General features: G+C 43.3%; 1 protein-coding gene across 5 annotated transcripts in view; it reads left to right on the forward strand.

Annotated features, from left to right (window-relative positions):
• The first annotated feature begins 565 nt into the window (after nucleotides 1-565).
• prdm15 (PR domain containing 15) overlaps nucleotides 566-22,571 on the forward strand; it is a 52,448-nt gene continuing 30,442 nt past the window's right edge. For 2 of the 5 annotated variants that reach the window (XM_052015001.1, XM_052015005.1), the window contains exons 1-11: nucleotides 789-934; nucleotides 5,381-5,417; nucleotides 6,866-6,959; nucleotides 7,875-8,028; nucleotides 10,924-11,076; nucleotides 14,013-14,112; nucleotides 15,318-15,425; nucleotides 16,955-17,053; nucleotides 19,275-19,493; nucleotides 20,571-20,703; nucleotides 21,641-21,759. In XM_052015001.1, the coding sequence (XP_051870961.1) occupies nucleotides 5,381-5,417; nucleotides 6,866-6,959; nucleotides 7,875-8,028; nucleotides 10,924-11,076; nucleotides 14,013-14,112; nucleotides 15,318-15,425; nucleotides 16,955-17,053; nucleotides 19,275-19,493; nucleotides 20,571-20,703; nucleotides 21,641-21,759 (1,216 nt within the window). In that variant the 5' untranslated portion in view covers nucleotides 789-934. Of the gene's footprint in view, nucleotides 645-783; nucleotides 935-1,407; nucleotides 1,508-5,380; nucleotides 5,418-6,865; nucleotides 6,960-7,874; nucleotides 8,029-10,923; nucleotides 11,077-14,012; nucleotides 14,113-15,317; nucleotides 15,426-16,954; nucleotides 17,054-19,274; nucleotides 19,494-20,570; nucleotides 20,704-21,640; nucleotides 21,760-22,571 lie in introns of those variants that run through there. The other 3 variants (XM_052015004.1, XM_052015006.1, XM_052015002.1) reach the window with 3 other exon arrangements.

A 22,571-nucleotide genomic window follows, 5' to 3' on the forward strand; every position in this document is an offset into this window, starting at 1 on the left:
TTGTAACACCCCCACCGATTCATGGGAATCAAGCAAGTCTGACCACATAAATATCAACGGAGGGTTCAGGATGGCACTGAGAACCTTGAGTCCACGTATCGGGAGAACACAGAAACCCAGTGGAAGGAGCACACCACCTGCCCAGTGCCCACCTCCGAGGGCAACCAAGTCATCCTCCGCCCTCAGGGGCTGCTTAAGCAGAACAAACCAGGTCTTCAGCTCGTTATCTTTGGATAGTTGACACCACCTTGAAGAAAATTTAAACAAAAATCATTTTGAAGTTGCTTTGATGTTGAGAAAAGTTTGTGATGAAAGGTCGTCAACCTAGAACGTTAATCCTATTTTTCCCTGCACTGGTGATGCCTGACCATTGAGAATCTCCATCATCTTCTGTTTCATTTCCAATGTGCATCGCCCGCAGTATTTTGCTGCTTTAACTGAACGGATTTATTGCCCCTCCATGGGTTATGAGGACTACAGTTCCCAGCAACCCTCCGGCGTTCCGCGGGCATCTCCGATCATGCGCACTAGTGCAGGTGAAGTAGGGGAGGGAATATTGCAGCGCCGAATGGCAGGGCGAGGGGGACGATGTCTGACGTCCCAGAAGTGTCAGGCAAGGAGCGCGAATATCTCCATTAAACCGGGTAAAAAGCCCTGCCGCTTGGAAGCAGGGAGTCCGGCGAACGGCACGCCGGGAGATGTAGTCTGCCCGCCGGCCGGCCCGCGGAGAGACTACAACTCCCGGCAGGCGTCGGGCGAAAAGCGGGGCCGGTGGCTTCCGCTCCTGCGCGCTGGCGGGCGGGGTGGGCGAGCGGATCGGAACCCGGAGTCAGGATTCGCGAGAGTCGAACCTGCGCGGAAAAAAACCAGGCGGAAAGCGGGGGGCAAAACCCGGCGCGGCCTGAGCCCGGCCCCGGCCCCGGCCCGGAGGGAGGTAGGTGGCTGCGCCGCCCCAGCTCGGCGGAGGGCGAGGGAAGCGGCCGCGGCGGGAGGGAGGGGTCCGGCTCGGAGCCTGGAGCTGCCGATTGGTGCTCGCAACATTGTGGAACGCCGCGCCGCCGATCGATACAATGTTTCCATTCCGGCCGCCATTCCGCCTGTTCTTTGTTACAATGTTGCCAGGCGGAGCGCGGCGGATCGCTGTTAAAACCCGGCTGAGGGCCGCCGGCGGCCGCATGGATCGGCAGGCGGCAGGGACGCTCAGACAACCCGGAATGGCGGCGGAGAGGTGGGGAGTGCAGGCGGAGCACTCCGAGCGGCTCCCTCCTCCAGCAGCCCAGCCTGGGGACGGTCGGAGCCTGTTGGGTTCGGGACGTGTTCTCCCGATGCATCCTGATCCCCGAGAAAGCGGCGGCAACAATAACGCAGGCTCCATCCAGGCAAAGGAAACGATGCCCATTGCTTCTTAACATACAACGTTACCGGGCACAAACTGTCTCTCTGCCCTCTATGCACGGCCAGTATTAATGATAATAATGCATAACCTGTCCTGAAGGATGCAGCAACGGTAAAAATGCACCTTATGAATGAATGGTTCATATTTCTCTCCAGCCGGCAGTGCATAGCAACAATACAACGTGTTGATTAATCCATAACTTGCATGGACAGTTTGTCTCCCTCTCCATCCAGGAGAAAGCAGCCAAAGCAATAAAGCACCGCTTATTAACAGTATTCACGGAATGTATTTTTTTCCATCCAGAGAACTCAGTAAAAACAGTAACTCACAGTGTTTATTAGTGTTCAGTATTAACAGATGGTCTCTCTTTAAGCAGGAAAAAGCAGCAACGATGCACTGTTTATTAACCTACATTTTTTTTTGGATAGTTTCCACTGTCAAGAAAGTAGGAACCGCAATAAAACACAGTGCTGATTAACTACCAATATTTCTGGACCGTTTTCTTCTCTGCAGCTGGGTGAATTGTAGCAGCAAAGTGATTATTTATTAAAAGGCACTCCATCAGGAATGTTAAATTTAAAATGTGTTGAATGGATTTTTTGCATCAAAAATCTATATGATTACAAATATACTTTGCTGCGCCTGTCTTTTGACACCAGGTTTACTTAAATATATCAAAGGTAAATGTTCCTGGTCAACACTGAATTGACCAAAGATCAATGTACAATATATATTGGACGAACAAAGCAACACTGGGAGTTACTGTGGTAGATGTAGGTATGACCTATTTCTGTGAGGAAAGCTCCAAAGCTCTGAACAATGCATAAATGTCGGAGATGTGATTGTTGTATCTTTAACTATGTTTAAAAATAAATTGTTTATTTTTGCACTGTGAGAGGTATTGAGAGGAATTCAGTGGGCCCTGGTTATTTAAATTTTGTCAAGCCTTTTAGCTAGGCCTTAATTTTTTGGTTGCAAATCATTCATCACATGCTTCCAAGGTGGTGTTTTAAATTACCTGAGACCTATTTTTATGATTTTATACACGGTACGAGTGTAGTTGTACAAGGTCAGTGATGATGATAATGCAGATGAAGCTGGGGCTGTTTGCATACATCAGCTATCACATGGCTTTGTGTGTGAGTATTTTTATTCCACAAAATTTGCTGCGGCGTTGGAATTATACGGATTTCTCATCCATTGGCTGGTTATGTGTGTTTTACAGATGCAAGGTTCTTTGATGTGCTTCTCTTTGAAGTAGTAAGTTTAAGAGAGGAGCTGTGTTCACATTGGGTCTTTGTGTTAGGATAAAATCCCATTTAGAAATTTAATTCTGAACTGGCTTGGGTGGGTTGGGTCTCCTTTGGTTCTTCAAATTTCTGTGAGAAGTCAGAAAAAATAGAATTCTTGTCAGTGGTTTGGGAAAAGAAGTTGCACACCACACATTCTGCCAATTATGGTTTGATTGGAAGATGCAGAACATTTATGTTTAAATGTTACTACATTGGTTGATTGGCTATCTGGGAGATTGCTGAAGAAATGAGTTTAAAAAAAAATCTGCATTTAAACACTTGTACTTCTATTGTGGTGCCAGTGTCTTGCAGTCAAAGAAGTATCTTCTGAAGTATTGTTGCAGTATAGGAAATAACCACAGTCAAACTCCATTCAGTAGGCATCAAAAGGAAAACAGTTGGATGGCTGGAGTCATACTCCATGTAGAGGAAGGTGGTTGTTGGAGGTCAGTGTTCCCAGCCCCAGAACATCACTGCAGGTGTTCCTCGGGGCAGTCCTAGACCCAACCATCAAACTATCTTAAACTGCATCATCAATGACCTTCCCTTGTAAGCTCAGAAGTGGGGGTGTTCACTGATGGTTGCACCATGTTCAATTCCATTTGCGATTCCTCAGCAAATGAAGCATGCAGCAAGGTCCAGGCAATATTTCAGCATGGGCTCAGAAGCAGCAAGTACATTTCATGCTATAAAAGTGCCAGATAATGGCTATTTCCAACAAGAAAATATTACCACTTCTGGATGTCCAATGGCACTGCCACTGCTGAGCCTTCCACTATTACCATCCTCGGAGTCACCATTGACCAGAAAATCAACGGGATTAGCCACTTAAATACTGTGGCTCCAAGGGGATGGCACAGTGGCTCAGAAAGTAAAGTTGCTGTCTTACAGCTCCCACCACCCCCAATCGATCCTGACCTCTGGTGCGGTCTATGTGGAGTTTGCACATTATACCCGAGACCATCTGGGTTTCCACTAAGTACTTAGAACATAGAACACTACAGGCCTGCTCTAAGATCTATCTAACCCTTCCCTCCCACATAGCCCCCTACTTGACTGGTAACTGTCAGTTGCTTTGAGTGTTGATGGGAATGCGAGAGAGAATAGGTAACTGGGAAATAAATGCGGGAATGAGATGTATCAAATTGCTCCGAGAGAGGTGGCATGGACTCGATAGGCCGAAAGGCCGCCTCTGTTGTAAGAAAACATGAAAATAGCATGTCAGAGACTCCTCTCTTGACACTGCAGAGCCTTTCCACAATCCACAAGGCACAATTAGGAGTGTGATTGAAATACTTGCCACTTACTTGGACAGGTACAGCATTCCCAAGTAAAACACCCTGCTTCATTGGCACACCATCTACCATCCTAAATGGTTATTCCCTCCACCACTAGTGTGCTTTCTACAAAATGCACGGCAGTTACTTGCGTGGACGACTCCTGCAGCAGCTCTCAAACCCATGATGTCCACCATCAAAAAGTAGAAGGACACCAGGTGTATGGGAGCACCACCACCTGCAGGTTCTCCCCTGAGTTGGACACCATCCAACTTTGGAAGGGCCTCACTGCTCCTTCATCATTGGTGGGTCTAAATGTTGGAGCTCCCTATCCAACAGCACTGTGGGATCATCGGAAGGATTGCAATGCCTCAAGGAGGCAGCTCACCACTATCTTTTTAAAGTCAGTGAGGGATGGTCAATAAATGTTGGCGTTGTCCACATCCTGAAAAAAGAGTGAATATAAAAAAGAAACAAAAACAAAATGCAAAACGTCAAACTTACAGAGAAATTTGGTAATAATCTGATAATTTTAGTGATATAGATTTGAGGAATGAACACCACAAGGGGTAGCCTTCTTAATTGAAACAGAGCCATGAGATCTTTTATGTTTACAAAAAGTGAGACATTTAAGCTTAACATCTGAAAGATATAGCAGCATTTTCTCAAAGTTGTTAAATGAGATCAGTTTGCCACATTAGAACCTGAGATTGATTAACTTTTGTTATCCAAAGGTACTAAGAAAAAAACACAAAAAAGTAGGAGTAGGAATGGACCGCTGGCCCTCTTGAGCCTGCCTCACCATTCAATCTGCCCATGGCTGATCAGTCCAAAGGCCTCATCTCCTGCACCAGTGCCCTCAGTTCCCCAATCTTACAAAAATGTGTCCACCTCCTCCTTAAGCACCTCTTGTGATCCAGCCCCCACAACCCAATGGGGAAAAGTTGAGTCACAGATCTGCTGTGATCCCATTGAACGGCGGAACAGACTTTGGGTTTCCAGGCCATCATCTATTCCAATGCACTTCTTGTGTTGCTGATAACCAAGTTATCAGCAGTGATAGCACAGTTTCTTTGTGCAGTAACGTTTTCGGTAGATTAGAATGGATGATTATTAGGATTCTACCAGCATTTACCAGAACTTCCAGTAATTAATGTTGGTACCAATGTGAATGGGACTAATTTTCTGAAGTTTTCCAATATTTCCAGGGGTTCTCTAACTGTGTGCCAGCACTAGCAGTGGGATGTGGGACAGGATGAGGTAGGAAGCAGTTGACTTTGCCCATATTTACAAGACCTCCCTGTCACAGAGAGAATTTCAAAGGTTCAGGAACCATGTCAATGTTTATGCAGGATACACAGCCACATTGCTCTGATTAATCCCAGTGTTCTTGATTTTTCTTTCCCCTCTGACAGATGGCTGGAGATGGCCTCGATGAGAGATTATTTGTCTGTAAGTATGAGAACAGTTGTGTTTGAGTATACAAAAATTAAACTTTTCACAGTGTGTTTATGGTAGTTTGAGAATTTAGTGCTTTTTAGTGCTGTAATGTAGCAAATTGCCAGGCACTTTACCCACTGTCAGATTCCACAAGTAGCAAGGTGATAATGAATAGATGATCTTGCTTGAGTCATGTTGAATGAGAAGTAATTGTTACACAAAGACACAGCAGTAACTCCCCTGCTTTTCCTTGAGACTATGCCACAGGGTCCTTGCATCCATTGGTAACTGAAGATGCTTTGAAGACGGCACTTCGAACCGCGCCAAACTTGCTTAACACTGCATTGGATTCTAAACTGAGATTTTATTTTTACTTGGGTCTCTTGAGTGAGATTTGAACCCTGAGGTAAAGCTGCCTCTCAGCACATGCGTGTAAAGTTCTGCAAGGAATAGGCATGATTGGGTGAGATCACCTCCCTGCAAAGCTGCTTTTAACAAAATTCCTCGATGGAAATTAATGACTGGGAGGATAGGTTGTGAAGTGGGGATATATCCGCTTGGCTCAGGTCAGTTCCTTTCTTGTTCCTGTATTCAGTAGGTCGTGTGTTCAAGTCCCACTGGGAGACCACTGGGAACAAGTAATGCACGTGGTTGCTTTGATGCAGTGTAATCTCCAATGTATCACCCTCAACCAGTACGGTCGAAATAATTGGGTCATTCCTGTCCGAGGGACATATTCTCCTCATGAAAAGAGGTCTATTGCACCCCAGCATGTGAAGATGCTGGAAAAAATGAAAGTTACCTCAAACAGGGCAGGAGTGAGTAATCATAAAGGGAAACTGTTCTGCTTAGAAGTAGGTTCTGGGTGGAGGTCAGCCTTGGGGTTCAACTAGTAGATGTTTCTGAAATAAAGGATAGATCTTATTTAGACCCTAGTGAGAAGCAATGAATGGCATATCCCAAGTGACGTTTCTCTGAAACTATTTGCCACGTCTGAACATGCAAGTCATGGGCAAAACTGGTGTAAGAATTGGTGAAAAATTGTACAAAAACAAATTTTAATTAAAAAGTATGTAAAGAGGTGCAAGTGGGGAAGAGCAAGTAGCAAATTGTTTGTATTGGTGGCTTGTAACTGCTCATAGACTCATAATGTTGTATATTACGGAAACTGTCCCTTTTAACACATTGAGTCTTCACTGACCATCAAGCAGCCATTATAGCTCCTGCCTGATGGTTTTGAAAGTCAAAGTGGTATCCGATAGGTTGCACCTCCAATAGTGTTGCAGCTGAGATTTTGTGTTCAAGTATTTGGAATGGGTCCTGAGCCTGCAAACTTCTGACTCATGAGTGTGAGTGTTATCGTCTGAACCACAGCTGACTGATGCTACGTAGGAATTTGACAGGCAGATTGACTATGAGAGATTTTGGGATTAAACCATCATCTGCTCGCTTCCTCCTAGGGTGTGATGACTGTGGGGAGTACCACGACTCGGAATGCCCGGAGCTGGGTCCACTGGTGACCGTCAGTGACTCTTTTGTTTTGAGCAGAGCTCGGTAAGGAATGCAGCAACTGCTGAAGTGAAAAGCAAGACAGCAATTGACATGAAAGTAAACTTTTCCCCATTTATCCCATTGTATTGGTATATGAAAATTGTGACAGTTTCCTAACATTTTTTTTCAGTAGCAACAACATGTCCCAAAGGAACCACCATCCAGTCCCACTCCTGGCCCAAACTACTTTTTCAATCTGTCTTGTTTGTATTTCTTTACAATGTAGAAGGAGGCTGTTCAGCCCAACAAGTCTGTGCTGGCTCACAGTGCATCCTATTTTCCATGTGATTCTTTTTTTATGAAGAGTTCTGTAGCCACATGAGGCTTTTCAGATGTTTGACACTTCTTGAGGTAGCTAATTTATGGAAAAATGTAGTGAATCCTAGGATCCTTGATTGCTTATCTGTGAAAAGCCTCACATACTCTTTTTTAAATGGTTTCTAGTGACTGGGCTGCCTCAATATTACTGTAAACTTAAAGGAAAGGGTGCACCTTTAATTATTGTGATTTATTGTGCTGTGGTAAATCAGGTTGGTTTTTCTGATCCCTGAGGCTAGTTTTAATGCTTGTTTGGCAAGAAATGAACTGGTAAAGGATTAGACCAACTGCACTTACTGACTCAAAGCTAGGCCAACATTCCCCAGGCAATATCTTTACCAATTGAGGATTATGAGGGCCTGCCTTAAATTCGGAAGGCACAACCTCCTGTGCAAATGCCTGCCTGTCCTGAATGCATTCTTCTTCTCTTCTCCAACACCTCAGTTAAAATCAAATGCTCTATGGTCCTTCTGTAGCAAATCTGAAATGCTGATTGAGCTTATGGGCAGTTCATATTATATTCAAGACATATAATTCTGGTCATTGGCAAGAAACCTGTTTTTTTGGAGAAGACAAATGTTGTAATTTTGTAATGTCCAGGTCTTCACTGCCATCCAGTTTGGAGATCAGGCAGCTGGAAGATGGAAGTGAAGGGGTCTTTGCATTGACTCCCCTGGTGAAGCGCACACAATTTGGACCATTTGAAGCCAAAAGAGTTCCCCAGCTGGAGAAAGAAAGCATGTTTTCTCTGAAGGTAGGTTGAGCAATGGCCAATCGGCTGTTCCATCTTTGGCTCAATAAGGATAAGAAGTGATTGGAACAGGCCAGAGTACTCCACGGTTTGGTTCCTTGCTTGTGATGAGTTATCTAGTCTTACCCCAGAGGCTATTGAGCCTCTTGTGAAGGAACAACTTCCATTTATATGGTGCTGGTTCAGGTTGGGATGTCTAGTGTGGTTTACATCCAGTGGTATGTTCTTGAGGATCGGTCATTTATAATATAGGAAACCTAAGAACCAATTTGCAGACAACAAACTTCTGAAGCGGCAGTGAGATGATGACCAAATAGTTTTTGATGAGTGGAGCTGTTTAAGGGATAAGTATTGGGTGCAACATCTGGGTAGCTGCACCACTCACTGGTGAGCTGCTGCGTTCTCAGTGACGGACCAACAACTTCGGCTGGCTGCTACTGCACACACTGTCCGGTGTGGATAAGGTCGAGCTCGGCCAGAATCTGCGCATAGTTAAATAACTTGCCATTTCTTGCTGTCCTTGCTTTGCCAGTGACTAGAGTGAAATTGGGCATACTAATCATGAGCATGTGTGCGAAGAGTTCGAATCTTCATGAGAGAAGGGAAGAATATAAATTGGAGAAAAATCAGCAAGAAATCAAATTATTGATTTTTTTTTCAAAGCAACTCCAGGTTACAAAATGTTTGTAATTGGTAGGAGCAGAGCTGGAAACAGCATACATCTTTCCTTCCCATTTATAAGGTTTGGGATGAGGTGGAAGTATGGGTTGGTTATTCGGTATCTGCTATTTGGTGTTGTGAATTTATCTTTTGGGTTTTTCTTTTACATTCGCACTTAAAAAGTGTGGCTTCCAATTCAACTTTGATACAGTTCCCCTTCCTGCTGTTTGCTGTTGGGTGGAGATTAGTGAGAGAACACAGATCCAATTACGCGTGGTATAGCTCTCCCACCTCATCCTGTTTACTGCCGTCCCACCGCCTATGGTTTTACAATTCTTTCCATTTGAAGATTCTCAACGTCTACGATGTGCTGATCTGACTAATGTGCAGAATAAAAAGAAAGCCATTCATTTCCTGTTGGTTTTCTGGATGTTGGGAACTTGTCAATCTACGTAGAGGAAATTAGCCTCTTAATTGACTTTAAGTTGTCTATTTACAGTAATCTGCTCCTCTGGCCTTAAATGGGCAACCAGATGTTAAATCCAGTTCTGCTGAGTGGTTGTTGCTTCATCTATGATTCAGTTGGTAGCACTCTCACCACTGAGTCAGCAGAATGTGGGTTCAAGACCCAGTCCCTGAAACTTGGGTTCATACCTTGGACTGATCCAGTTCATCAGTTCTTAAAGTTCTTGTTGTGTCCAAGACTCCTCCTGGGAAGGTGGACAGCACAGAAGAACACCATTCAGCTAATCACACCTGAATTGTCCCTGTGAATGAGCAATCAAATTTAAGATAGATAAGACAAGATATCTTTATTAGTCACATGTACATCGAAACACACAGTGAAATACATCTTTTGTGTAGAGTGTTCTGGGGGCAGTCTGCAAGTGTCGCCACGCTTCCGGCGCCAACATAGCGTGCCTACAACTTCCTAACCCGTACATCTTTGGAATGTGGGAGGAAACCAGAGCACCCGGAGGAAATCCACGCAGACACGGGGAGAATGTACAAACTCCTTACAGACAGCAGCCGGAATTGAACCCGGGTCACTAGCGCTGTAATAGCGTTGTGCTAACCGCTATACTACCATGCCATCTCACATTCCAGCCTTTCCCCCAAATTCTTGTAAATTACACTTCTTCAAGTAGATAATCCAATTACCTTTTGAAAGGTCCTATGGCATCTAATTGAAAGACCCTTTCAGGTAAAATTTTCCAGACCTTAACTGCACACAGTGAGAAGAATTCGCCTCATTTCGTCTATAATTTTTCTGCCAAATATTTTACATCTATGACAAGGTTACCAATCCACTCCAAAGAAAGGGTTTCTTCCTACCTGTTCATCACTTTCATCAAAACTTAAGATAAGTTTAAATAGCTTTGTTAGGTCTCTTTTTCAACTTCCATTTGAGTTTTTCTGTTCCGTCTGTTAGTCTATCCTGGGCTTATCTTTGTCTGATCATGAATTTGACATTTGAATGCACAGAAACCAGTGTTAAAATTATTCCATAAACATAGACCGAATGCTGCAAAGAGATAAAATGAAACCCCATGAACAATTGTAGGCATCAATGGAAAACCATGTAGTGAATGTTTACTCAGAGCTCTCATGAACTTAACATCAGCCAAATTAGAATTTGTTGATCCACCCAAAACAGTCAGCATTTAAAGGTTTCTTTAGACTGTATGAAGGGACATGTCAAAAAGAACGAAAGGTTTTTGGATGGCGCAGTGCTGCAGCTGGTAGAGCTGCCGCCCCACTTCCAGTTGGCCCCCAGGTTCAATCCTGACCTCTGGTGCTGTCTGTGTGGAGTTTGCCCCCTCTCCCTGTCACCACATGGGTTTCTTCCTGTTGTTCTGGTTTCGTCCCATATCCCAATGACATTGACCACTCTAAGTTGCCCCTAGGATGTAGGTGAGTGGAAGAATCTGGAGGTGGTTGAGGAGAAGGTGAGAAGAATAAAATGGGGTTAGAATTGGATTTGTGTAAATGGGTGCTTGATAATGGGAGCAGACTCAGTGGGATGAAGGGCCTGTTCTCATGCTGATTGACTCCTTGACTTTGGGACTCTTATCACTCTGGAGGTAATTTTACTTATTTGAACATTTCCCAATATCTTTCTGTATGTTTGTCCTTCAGTTTAATCATCTCAATGACCTGGCAATCTCTGCTGATTAAGTGTTATTTTGAGAGTTGTACTTGTGATGATCTCCCAGCTTATTTAATTTCGCCTGCAAGGTTTTCCAGAAGGACAGGCCCGATGTTTGCTTTGACACCACGAACGAAGAGGAATGCAATTGGATGATATTCGTGAGACCAGCAACAGACTATCATCACCAAAATCTCACAGCCTATCAACACAGCCATGATATTTACTTCAACACATTACAGGTACAGAGGTGGTCAGTGATCCTGGGTTCCATGCAACTTCAATAGGATTAGAAAAGAATGGGAACTTTTGGTAAGGTTGGATGTGTCTTCTGCTCCAATCAGGGTGTTACTAGGTGTAATATTGAATATGTGGTGCATAGTCACTGAGACCTCTTGAACTTGTTCTCATCATCTTAACTAAGAGAATCTTCCCAAATTTTTACAGCCGCTGAATTGAATTTGCGTTACTAAGCCTTTTATTTGAAAAGAGAGAGGTTTGCATTAATATATTGACTTTCACAATCTTGGGACGTCCAAAAGCTTTTTACAGCTAACAAAATACTTCTGTTTGATCCCTGTTGTGTTGTAGGAAATGCAGCAGGCATATTGCATACAGCAAGCTACTGCAAACAAATGCAACATTGACTAGCTAATCTATTTTTATGATATTTGTGGGAGGGAAAATTATTTAACAGGACACTTCGGATAGCTGCTGTGCTTGTCTTCAAAGTAGTGCTGCAGGATCCTAGTAGCACCTAGGTTATTGTCTGCCTGGAAGGTGGCATCACTGACCATGTAGCACTCCCTCACTGTCCTGGTGAATGAGCATGGATTTTTGTGATTTATGTCTTTGGCTGCACCCTGGAGGTAACAGTCGACAGGGGATGTGGAGATTTGGAGTGGGGGGATTTTGATGGGGATGGACGTCATTGAGTCATTACCTAGCACAAGCTGAATGGACCAGTCTGTCATTTATTTTCTGTAACTTTGCATGTTCATATGAGAGGGTCTGTGAGATGTGTCAGCTGTGGCTTAGTTTATAGCAGTCTTGCATCTGAGCCAGAGTTTCTTGATGCAAGCCTCAACTCATCACAGAAATCTACTTTGACAGTCCACTGTTGTACTGAGAGTGTGTAACAGAGTTGGTATGTGCCACCTTTTGTTAAACTGATACCATGTTCTATCAGTTGGATGTAAACTCTTCAAATAGAATCAAGTTATCCCAGTCCTTTGGCCTATATACTACATATATCATATTATCATCCGTGAGAGGTTGTTATGAGCAAAATGGCTAGTGATTTTCCTGCATAGCAACTGTGACTGCACCTCAGAACTACGGTAATGACTACAAAGTGTTTAGGATTCATTATCCCTTGAGAAAAGTCATTCCTCCTCATCAGCTTTTTAAATGGGCAACCCTTTATTCAGAAATACAGGCCCCCAATTTTATTTTCTCCCCATGAGGGGAAGCAACCTCTCAGCATTTATCTTATCAAGCCCTCTCAGACCCTTGGATTTTGATAAGAGCACTCCTCATTCTTCTAAACTAATGAATATAGGCCCAATGTACTTAACCTTTCCTCATGTCAACTGCTTCATCCAGCATTCAGCTTGGGGAACCTTTTCTGAACTGTCTCCAGTACAAGGATGTTCATTTTAAAATAATAAGACCACAATTGTGTGCAGTACACCAGGTGTGATGTCCCAATTCCCTGTACAATTGTCTGTCTGTTTATATTAAAGAGAGTTAGTTTAATTCAAGGAGAGAATAAAAAAAATATTTTGTGTATAAGACAAAAGATCAAGTAGTCCAATACAAGCTTTTGTTGAAAAACAGGTTTGTGAATTATTTTAGAATTAAATAATTGTATTTAAAAAGAGGAATGTTAAAGGTTGTAAAGGTGGAATAGTAGAATGGAGTGAGAGGAAGTTGAAAAATGCAGCACAACCTCAAGGGCCAAATAATGTATTCCTGTCCTTGTGGATTCCTGTGAACTAGGCCTAGTTTACTTGACATTTGGTTCCTATCCTTTATGCAAGTCTTCGGTTGCTTGCTGAGATGTGATTCGAACAATACTGATGATACTCCAGTGCCATTGTACACTCGAGAATGCAAAACTTCAGAGACTCATTTGTCAACAACAACAAAGGATATTCCTTTCTACAGCACCTATTACCCTAGTGCAATATCCAAACGTCCTTTGCAAAGTGTACTCAGACCTTAGAGCTGGTTAAGGATATATTAGGATAAAAGTAAAAGAGTGCAGAAGCTGGAATAAAAAAACAGTATTGGAAGTGCTCAGCCTGTCAAGCTACCAACTATAGAGTGAAAGAGTTTTGATGCTTTGGTCAGTGACCTCCCACCTGAACTAGTGATTTCTGATTTTATTACAAAGGTCAAGTCAGACATACTTTGGCAGCTTGATCAAGGAGCAAGGTTTTAAGAAGCATTTTAATAGAGGAGAACTAAATGTCTGAGAGAAAGGACACTGATTGGTTGGAGGTGGAGAGGAGTTTAAGGGGTCATACATGGGGGAAAGCACCCTGTTGCAGGGAGGAGGTGGTGAGTCTCTTGACTCAGCTTGTAGCAGAGTGATGGGTGTTTTTTCAGGTTTAGTGATCTTGTGCTTATACGCTAACACTTTCTGTGCTTTTTGTTTAAAGCTCCTGCTGAATCTGTCATGAGTTAGGATTTTGCTGAACTTGCTCTGGTATCAGAATTCTGATGTCTGCAGAATTTTACAGTTCCTTTAACAGAAGCATAAAGCATTAAGGTCATAACCACATAAGTTGAAAAATTATTTTTCCGGAGGCTAGACTAAATAATTTACAACACAGAAAGATCATTTGGTCCATCGTGTTGGTGTTGGTGGAAAAGAGGAATGAAACTAAATCTAGTTTGTAGTTCTTGGGTCTGTAGCTTTGTAGGCTTCAGTACGTCAAAGCCACGTCCAAGATGAGGGGTTTACTCTCTAACATTCTTTCGGGCCATGAGTCTCAGATCCCCACCACTCCCTGGATGAAAATTTTCTCTTCCTCTCACCTCTAATCCTTTTTTCACTTATTTTGAGTTGCAGTTCCTGGTTTATTGAATTCTCTGCTAAAGGAAATAGCCAAAGGATTTTGGCCTGAGTTTGTTAATTATCTTTTTCATGATGGTTTGCTCTCTTCTTAAGGACATCCAGCCTGGTACCGAGCTTCGTGTCTGGTATGCAGTGTTCTATGCAAAGAAAATGGATAAATCAATGCTCAAGCAAACAGCAAGTGCAGTGAAGGGTAAGGTATTAGCATGTAAATCCAGAGTTTATTGGGATAGTTTGCAGGCAGAATTGGTCCTTTTTTGTTTTAGGGGGTTCGTGATGTTCTGTTCTCCTTTTCAAGTAGTGTTATTTTAATTGTGTAAAAATCCTGTTTGCTTTTCTAATTACATGCTGTAGCTACATACTGGTTTCATGTGAATCGGGCACCAAAATCCCTCTGATCTCAGCTCTTCTGTCCATTTTCTGTTTATCTCCTTGCTTCACATGCTGTGGCTTTATTAGTCAAACATGAACTTTCCCTTTTGAATTCCACATTGACTGTTAGTTACTACATTTTTGTTTTTTAGATACTTCTGTTTTCTCCTGAAGTGTCTCCTCCATTGTTTTTCCTTTCATTGATATTAGGCTGACTGGTATGCAAAATGTGCTCAAAGTATTCAGTCTCTAATTTACTGTAAGCAGTTAACAAGACGTAAAGACTGCTTGAACCCTACTTTGAAAATTAGCAAATTGGATTTCCATAAGCAGAAACATGCCCAGTAAAGTTGTGGGGTGCGGGGTAGGGGAGAGCAGTCCAGAAACCAGCACTTACAATAACTGTTGTTGAAAATGAAAGTCGCTTCCTGAATTCGTTTATTCATGGAGTGTGGAGGTCACTAGCAAGACCAGCATTTATTGTCCATTCTCAATTGACTCTTGAACTTGATGGAAAAACACGATGATGCTGGAGGAACTCAGCAGGCCAGGCAGCAGCTGTGGAGAAAAGCAGGCGGTCAACGTTTCGGGTCAGGACCCTTCTTCAGGAGAAGTTAGAACATTTTTCACTGGAGTTGGGAGCTGATCTGAAAGAGGCTCTCAAGAGTATGAATGAGTTATGTTTTGCAAGATCGGATAAGTTTTCCATTGATTAGTGGAATACAAAGGAGATGTTGTGAATGTTAGACCATTAGAAAAATTAAACAATTAAGGACGAATAGAATTTTGAATATTCTGAATCAGTTGGAATTGATGCTGTAGATTCTTTTAAAGAGGAACTATGGGGTTGCTTAAAAAAGAGAAATATTAAGAACATGGAGAGCAAGCAAAGGGAGTTGGATTAGGCTGAGTTGCTTGTGGGGAGAAAAATATTCTTTCTGTTTTGAAGTTGTGATATGATTGAAATGGAGATCGATTCTGAGTGAATGAAATGTGTATTACCAATAACTTGGCTCTTTTCCCTAGATGAGAGGCGATCTGAAGAAGAGTCTAAACTACTGCCTAAGATCCAGTCTGTAACATCTCTATGTGATAAGGGAAGTAACACTACGGTGTCTATGGCACTGACTCCAGGTGAGCCATGCTCTGTCATTCTGCTAACAATCTGTTAAACGTGCCAATTTCTTTTCGGGTTGTGCTGGGGGGGTATAGAGTATGGTGTGGCTTTACTGTTAACATAAGGTCTGGATGATCTCATGAGCTGGCCTTAACCACTTGAGGAGAGGAATTTTCCATGCTGTTTCCAGATGTTCCTTTGGCTCTTGAGGGCAAAGATTTTATTAGCTGCAATATGCAGTTAAATGCCTAAACTGGCATGTTGAAATAATGGTAAAAGCAGCAAGTAAGTAAACGTTTTGCAGATCCTTAATCAAACTTGATCCAGGATAGATCAGGATGCAGGCTAGATTTCACCAGCCAACTAATCGTTGCCAAAGGAAATTAGAATTCGCACATTGTCTGCAGTGTAGTATCAAAGGAGATGATGCACTGCAGGTACCATATTTTGGACATTAAAAGTGAGACTCTGTCGTGTCTCTCAAGTGGACATGACAGATCCCGTGGCACTACTTAGAAGAAGAGCATAAAAGTTAGCCTAGGCAATATTTATCCCTCAGTCAATACCACTAAACAGATGACCTGGTCAATAGCACATTGTTTATAGGAGCTGGCTGTAGGAAAATTGGCTGCTGAAATTTTATTGGTTGTAAAGCACCTTTGGATGGTGTTACGAACCAGCAACAAAAGAAACACTCCGAGTCATGTCATAAGTGTTTAAAAACTACTTTATTAATAACTACTCATGACAATAAGAAAAATAAAAGTAAAAATGTTAAACCTTGAACATTAACCCCAAAACTAAACTCGTCATGTGTGTGTGGCAAAGTCCCAAACTCCAAGTCCGGGAATGGTTCTTACAGTTCAGTTCAGCAAGCCATAAGGTGAAACATGAGCAAAGGCTTCTTCAACAACCACCGTTGTCTGAAGATAAAACGTAGATGTAGAGAGACCATAGAGAATAATTACGAAATCCAAATGTTCCACGATGGAACCCAAACAACACCTCAGTGTTTACTCGGTAGTGACTTCCTCACCCCAAAAAGCATCCAAATCGTGGTCGTCCACACAAATACCTGTTTCGCTCTACAGGTCAGCAACAAAGTGAACTCCACAGGATTACTCCCAATTTCCATAACGTGGATTGTAGTAACAGACACAGTTATTGTTTCTCATCCATCAATAGAGAAAACTAGCAGGCTGGTGTCTCTCTCTCTTTTCTCTCTCTCTCTTCTGACTGTGACTGACTTCCTCAAAAAAAATGTCATTACGTCCTTTATCTTCTGTTGACGTAAGCACACCACACACACACACACACCACTATGCTCTATCTTAAAGGGACATTCACCAATAGTAACCTAGTCCGTAACAGATGGTAATGATAGAGATGTGAAGGACACTGTATAAGTGCAGGGCTTTCTGTTGCCATTTCCAAAATAAATCCAGGTGTTTGCCTTGTTAAAATTCCTGTTACTTCATGCTCGCAAACCTGATGAAATTTAAAGGTTTGTCATTTTCTTTCTTGGCTTAATGTGCTTTTCCTCCAGACAGAGTTAAAGAGGGCAGTGCAGTCCCTACAGTGGACCTGAATCAGTGGACTTGTAAAGTTTGTTCTGATGTCTTTCAGGAACCACATCTTCTCACAGGTGAGACCCTTTGCCTGATGTACTAACTTGCTGTCCCTAAAATTCTCTGGCATGGCTTTCATTGCATCTGGTAATATATAAGAGACTTTAGCAAGGCCTTTGACATAGTCCTGCATGACAGGCTAGTCTGGAAGGGTAGATCTCATGGGATCCAGGGAGAGACAGCTAATTGGATTCATAATCGGCTCAATGGTAGGAAGCAGAGAGTGATGGTCAAAGGTTGTTTCCTGGACTGGAGGCCTGTGGTTAGTGGTGTGCCACAGGGGTTGGTGCTGGGACATTTGTTATTCGTTATTTATATATACAATTTGGATGTGAATGTACCAGGCATGATTAGTAAGTTATCAGATGATACTATAATAGGTGGTATCATAGACAATGAAGAAGATTATCAAAAATTACAGGGGGAGTCTTGATCATCTGATTAAGTGGTCCGAGGATTGGCAGATGTCTTTCAATTCAGATAAGTGCAAAGTGTTGTATTTTGGGAAGTCAAACCAGGGCAGGACTTGTACAGTGAATGGTCAGGCCCTGGAGAATGTTGTGGAAAAGAGGGACATAGGAGTACAAGTACATAGTTTGCTGAATGTGGCGTCACAGGTAGATGGTGGCGAAGAAAGTGTTTGGCACTCTGGCCTTCGTCAGTCAGGGCACTGAGTATAGGAGCTGGGACATTATATTCGTAACCTCTTAAAAGTCTTCTCATTCACCTGCTTCGAAGGGCAAAGTTTTCAGTTTTTTTAATGCCTTTGCTCAAAGGAAAGTTTTCCAACAATAGGAATCAGTCTCATATTGATTGAAGAATATTTAATTCTGTTCACAACTCCTCAGACAATGAAGCCGCCTACACTTGCATAGAGCAAGATCTGTACAACGTTGAGGCATTTGCCACACTAGTACCAAGCAATGGCTACTTCCAGGCAATGACCATCTCCAAAAGGAGTTTGAACATGACCCCTTGAAATTTAATGGCATTGACATTGCCAGATATGCCCCCAGCCAAGCCCTGCATCTGGGCACTCATCATGGACCAGAAACTTAACTCAACCCGATAGATAAATAGTATGGCTATAAGAGTAGGTCAGAGCTGGATATCCCACAGTAAGTGACTCACCTCCTGATTCGTCAAAGCCTCTCCATCATCTATAAAGACACAAGTCAGGTGCATGAAAGAATACTCTTGCAACAGCTCAACAACTAGAACAAAGCAGCCCTCCCAATAGGCATCCAGTCCTCTGTCCCAACTATTTATTCCATCAAACATCAATGGACTATGGCTGTGGTGTACGCCATCTGCAAAGTGCAGTGCAGCAATTCACAAAAGCTTGGCAACACTTGCCAACCTCCACCACCATGAAAGACCAGAATCAAAGGTGGATGAGAATGCCACCAATCACCAGTTAGTGTACATCACAGCCACATATGATATTAAGGGCAAAGAGTGGCCATCAAGTTGCTGTGGTCTGGATCTCACTGCCTGGAATGATGGTGGAGCAGATTTAATAACTTTCCATTGTATAGATTCTCAAAGATGGAAGCAGTTAGAGCTGTGGGGAAAGAGGCAAAGTCAATTGGGTAATGTTTTGAAAGAGCTGGCAAGGGCTTGATGGGCCAAATGGCCTCCACTGCTTTATCATTCTATGATTTTTGTATAGAATGATCAATCTCTGGATTGCTGTTTTGGGTGGTGGTTACATGCCCTCTCAAGTCACTTGCGAGGCAGTTAGATGATGTAATGATGGAGTCAATGGTTGACTGAGGTGGGCTGGATGGGTTGTCTGATCTGAGTTCGGACAGATTAGGTGCTACCTCGTGTCTTTCATCCTTAGTATCCCCAGGGCAGAGTTCGATTTAGGGCAATGGCTGTTCATTTGTCCACCCCAGTTCCCGGCATTAACTTGAGTCAAGAACTCGAAACAGTGGCAACAAAATGTGCAGCAGGCTGAATTTTTACTTTTGTGATGACATGAAGCTGGTGTCAATGGAAATATAATAACAAAAACAGACGAGGTGTAAAATTGGCCATCGTACTCCAGGAAGTGTAGATCCAGAGTGTTAATGTTACAGATGTTGATGAACCTCTTGCACCTTCACAGCATTTTCAGCATCTGTTGCTTGTGTTTTGTCTCACCTTTGTAACAGATTCGCCATATCTGACTCCAGCACCATTGCTCACTGTTTGTAAGCTGTTGTTTTAAAAATGCAATCTTGATTACTGCAGAGCATCTGATGAATCACTTGGAGCAAGTTCACGGAGTGCCTGCTCCTACGAAGGATTCAGGTCCCGACAGAGTCACGGGCCTGCTCCCCGCTGATCGCCCGGCTGCAGCTGAAGTTGCCACAAATCCGGAACAGAAGCCCAGAGCCAGACGGCCTCGGAAGCCGAAGTTACGGCGGGACGAGCCCGAGCCGTTGCCCTCCGACCGCAATCAGACCGCAGGTTTGGACTGCCTCTATGTCTCGAACGGCAGTAAAGCAGCATGAGCTGGGAGCATCTTGCAACATCAGCTGGGGGCAGGGGCAATCGCTTTATTGCCATGTGCACAAGTACATGTGTGCACAAGTGCAATGAAAAACTTACTTGCAGCAGCATCACAGGCACATAGCATAAACAACATTCACAAAAAACATAAATTATGCAGAATTCTTCCTTTCTTAATGCTCTTTTTTTGTTTGGACTATGAAATTACTTTCTGAGGAAAGATGTGACCACAAATCTGCCTTCTGACAGTATAGTGGATAAAGAATCAATAGGAGCTTTCAAGAGGGAATTAGAGAAAGGTGACCAAGAACAAGTCACCAGGAAAGAAGGGTAGAAGACCAGGGAAAAGGCCAGGAGTGGGGCAAATTGAATTGCTCTCTGAAAAAGCCATTATGATAAGATCTTTATTAGTCACATGTACATCGAAACACACAGTGAAATGTATTTTTTGTGTAATGTTCTGAGGGGCAGCCCGCAAGTGTCGCCACGCTTCATGGCGCCAACATAGCATGCCCACAACTTCCTAACCTGTACGTCTTTGGAATGTGGGAGGAAACCGGAGCACCTGGACGAAACCCACGCAGACACGTGGGTATGATGGGTAGATAAATTATTAGTCACGTGTACATCAAAACACTCAGTGAAATACATCTTTTGTGTAGAGTGTTCTGGGGGCAGCCCGCAAGTGTCGCCACGCTTCCGGCGCCAACATAACATGCCCACAACTTCCTAACCTGTACGTCTTTGGAATGTGGGAGGAAACCAGAGCACCCAGAGGAAATCCACGCAGACACAGGGAGAATGTACAAACTCCTTACAGACAGCGGCGGGAATTGAACCCGGGTCGCTGGTGCTGTAATAGCGTTACGCTAATCGCTGCACTACCCTGCCTGCCCCAGAAGGATGGCTCCTTCTGGTTTTGTGCTATGTTATGTGAGGAAGAGTAGAATTTGGGTCTTTTCACTGGGCTGAGGATACCATTAAAAGCTGTTGCACTGCCTTTTCTGTAATTTTTGCTACTGCATTTTCTTGCAGTGTCCGAGAGTGTTGTGAAAGCCTCTTCAACATCTGCACCTTTGGAAACATCTGTTCGTGAAGGAAGAATGGGTGATATGTTAAATTCAGGGAAAATGTTGCGAAATGGCCGTCACGTACGTCCAAATTTGAGGTAAATCCCAAGGAACTAAATATACATTTTGACTCCTGCAACCCCTTTACTATTTCGCAGCAGCTTGTGCACCATTAAACTTGACCTTTCATCGTGGATGCAATACAGTTCCTTCAACAAGGTAAAGACGTTTCTGGGGAAAATGGGAACAAAAGAATCTATATCAGAATGGCACTGCATCTCTGGTGGAGGTGGGGTGGAGTCTAGGACTAAACGGGGAAGGGCCATTCATGTGGGAAGTTCAGAAGTAAAGGCTGATAACTGTATCTTTCTCTCTGCTGCAGCTAAATTAATAACTTTAAGTCAATGGATATTTAGTGTCCAAAGGATTCTGAACTCAGGAAGGCAAATTAAGTTGGATGCAAGCAACGAGCTGCTGGAGGAACTTGGCAGGTCAGGCAGGCAGCATCTATAGAGGGAAATGGACAGTCAACATTTTGGGTCGAGACCCTTCATCTGGATTGGAAGAATTGAGGGGAGATGGCCAGTATAAAGAGATCGGGGAAGGGGTGGAGCAAGAGATAAATGGATCCAAGTGAGAAGGGGTCAAAGGGCTGCAGATTATGGAATCTGATAAGAAAGGAAGGTGAAGAGGAACTAAATAAGGGCAGTGTGCTAGGCAGATGGGAACAGCGTGGGGGGATGGGGGGGGACCCAGTGGGAGGAAGAGGGGCAGATGGGCAAGTACATTTGAACGTAGTTTGGCAGTGATCTCATTGAATGGTGGATCAGGTTTAAGGGACTGAATGGTCTAACCTTTATTGTAAATTCCTAAAAGCATGGGCCAGTTGGACCTGTTTCTGCACTGTAAGTCTGTTGTTTCTGTAAGAGATCTGGGTTAAGGTCAACAGCACTTCTTAATCCACATACATTGTGTGATCGTGCACACGTTTTTACAAGATGTGCCGTTTGCTTATGGTGTATTCTTGTCCCACAGGCCTGACGCACATAGAAAGATAATTAGACGTTCGGGTGACCTTCGAGTCTACCAGTGCTACCTCTGCAATAAGTTCTTCAACAACAGCAGCAACCTGAAGAGACACATCCGTTCTCATGGTAACACCAATGTTCTAACATCAGGCCTTATTATTCATGCAAGTGCTCAGGGCCTTTGTTGAAGCAGTAGCATGCTACCTGTATGATGTATTTTTTTCTAAATGGAAAAACTTGTCATGGCTGAGCTGGAAATACATCTTGTTCCCCACAATGTACAAAAATGAAAGTACTTCAACATCTGCCCTCTTGTTCAGTCGTTCCCCTTACTGAGGTGTGGTGCTAGGGCACTAGTATTCCCTTGTACCTTAAGCTTTAAGCATTTACTGGTGATAAGTTATTTCATTGAAGGAGAAGGAACTGGTGGGTTCTGAAGTGGGCTTTTCGGCAGTAATCACTGGAGAGCAGCCAGCAATGACAACTCTAGCTGCCTTTACTTTGTCTACTCTGGTCGCCTCATTATAGAAAAGATGTGGAAGCTTTAGAGAGGGTGCAGAGGAGATTTACCAGGATGTTGCCTGGATTGGAGAGCATGTCTTAATGGCAGGATTCTTAACTGTGTGGAAGAACAGAGGGATCTTGGGGTCCAAGCCCACAGATCTATCAAATTTGCTGCACAAGTTGATAGGACAAGTTAAGAAGGCATATGGTGTATTTGCCTTCATTAGTTGGGGTATTGATTTCAAGAGCCACGAGGTAATGTTGTAGCTCTATAAAGCCCTGGTTAGACCACACCTAGAATAATGTGTTCAATTCTGGTTGCCTCACTATAGAAAGGACGTGGAAGCTTTAGAAAGGGTGCAGAAGAGATTTACCAGACTGCTACCTGGACTGGAGAGCATGTCTTATGAGGATAGGTTGAGCGAACTAGGGCT

Source organism: Pristis pectinata, chromosome 4 (genome assembly GCF_009764475.1).
Source record: "Pristis pectinata isolate sPriPec2 chromosome 4, sPriPec2.1.pri, whole genome shotgun sequence".
Lineage (NCBI taxonomy): Eukaryota > Metazoa > Chordata > Chondrichthyes > Rhinopristiformes > Pristidae > Pristis > Pristis pectinata.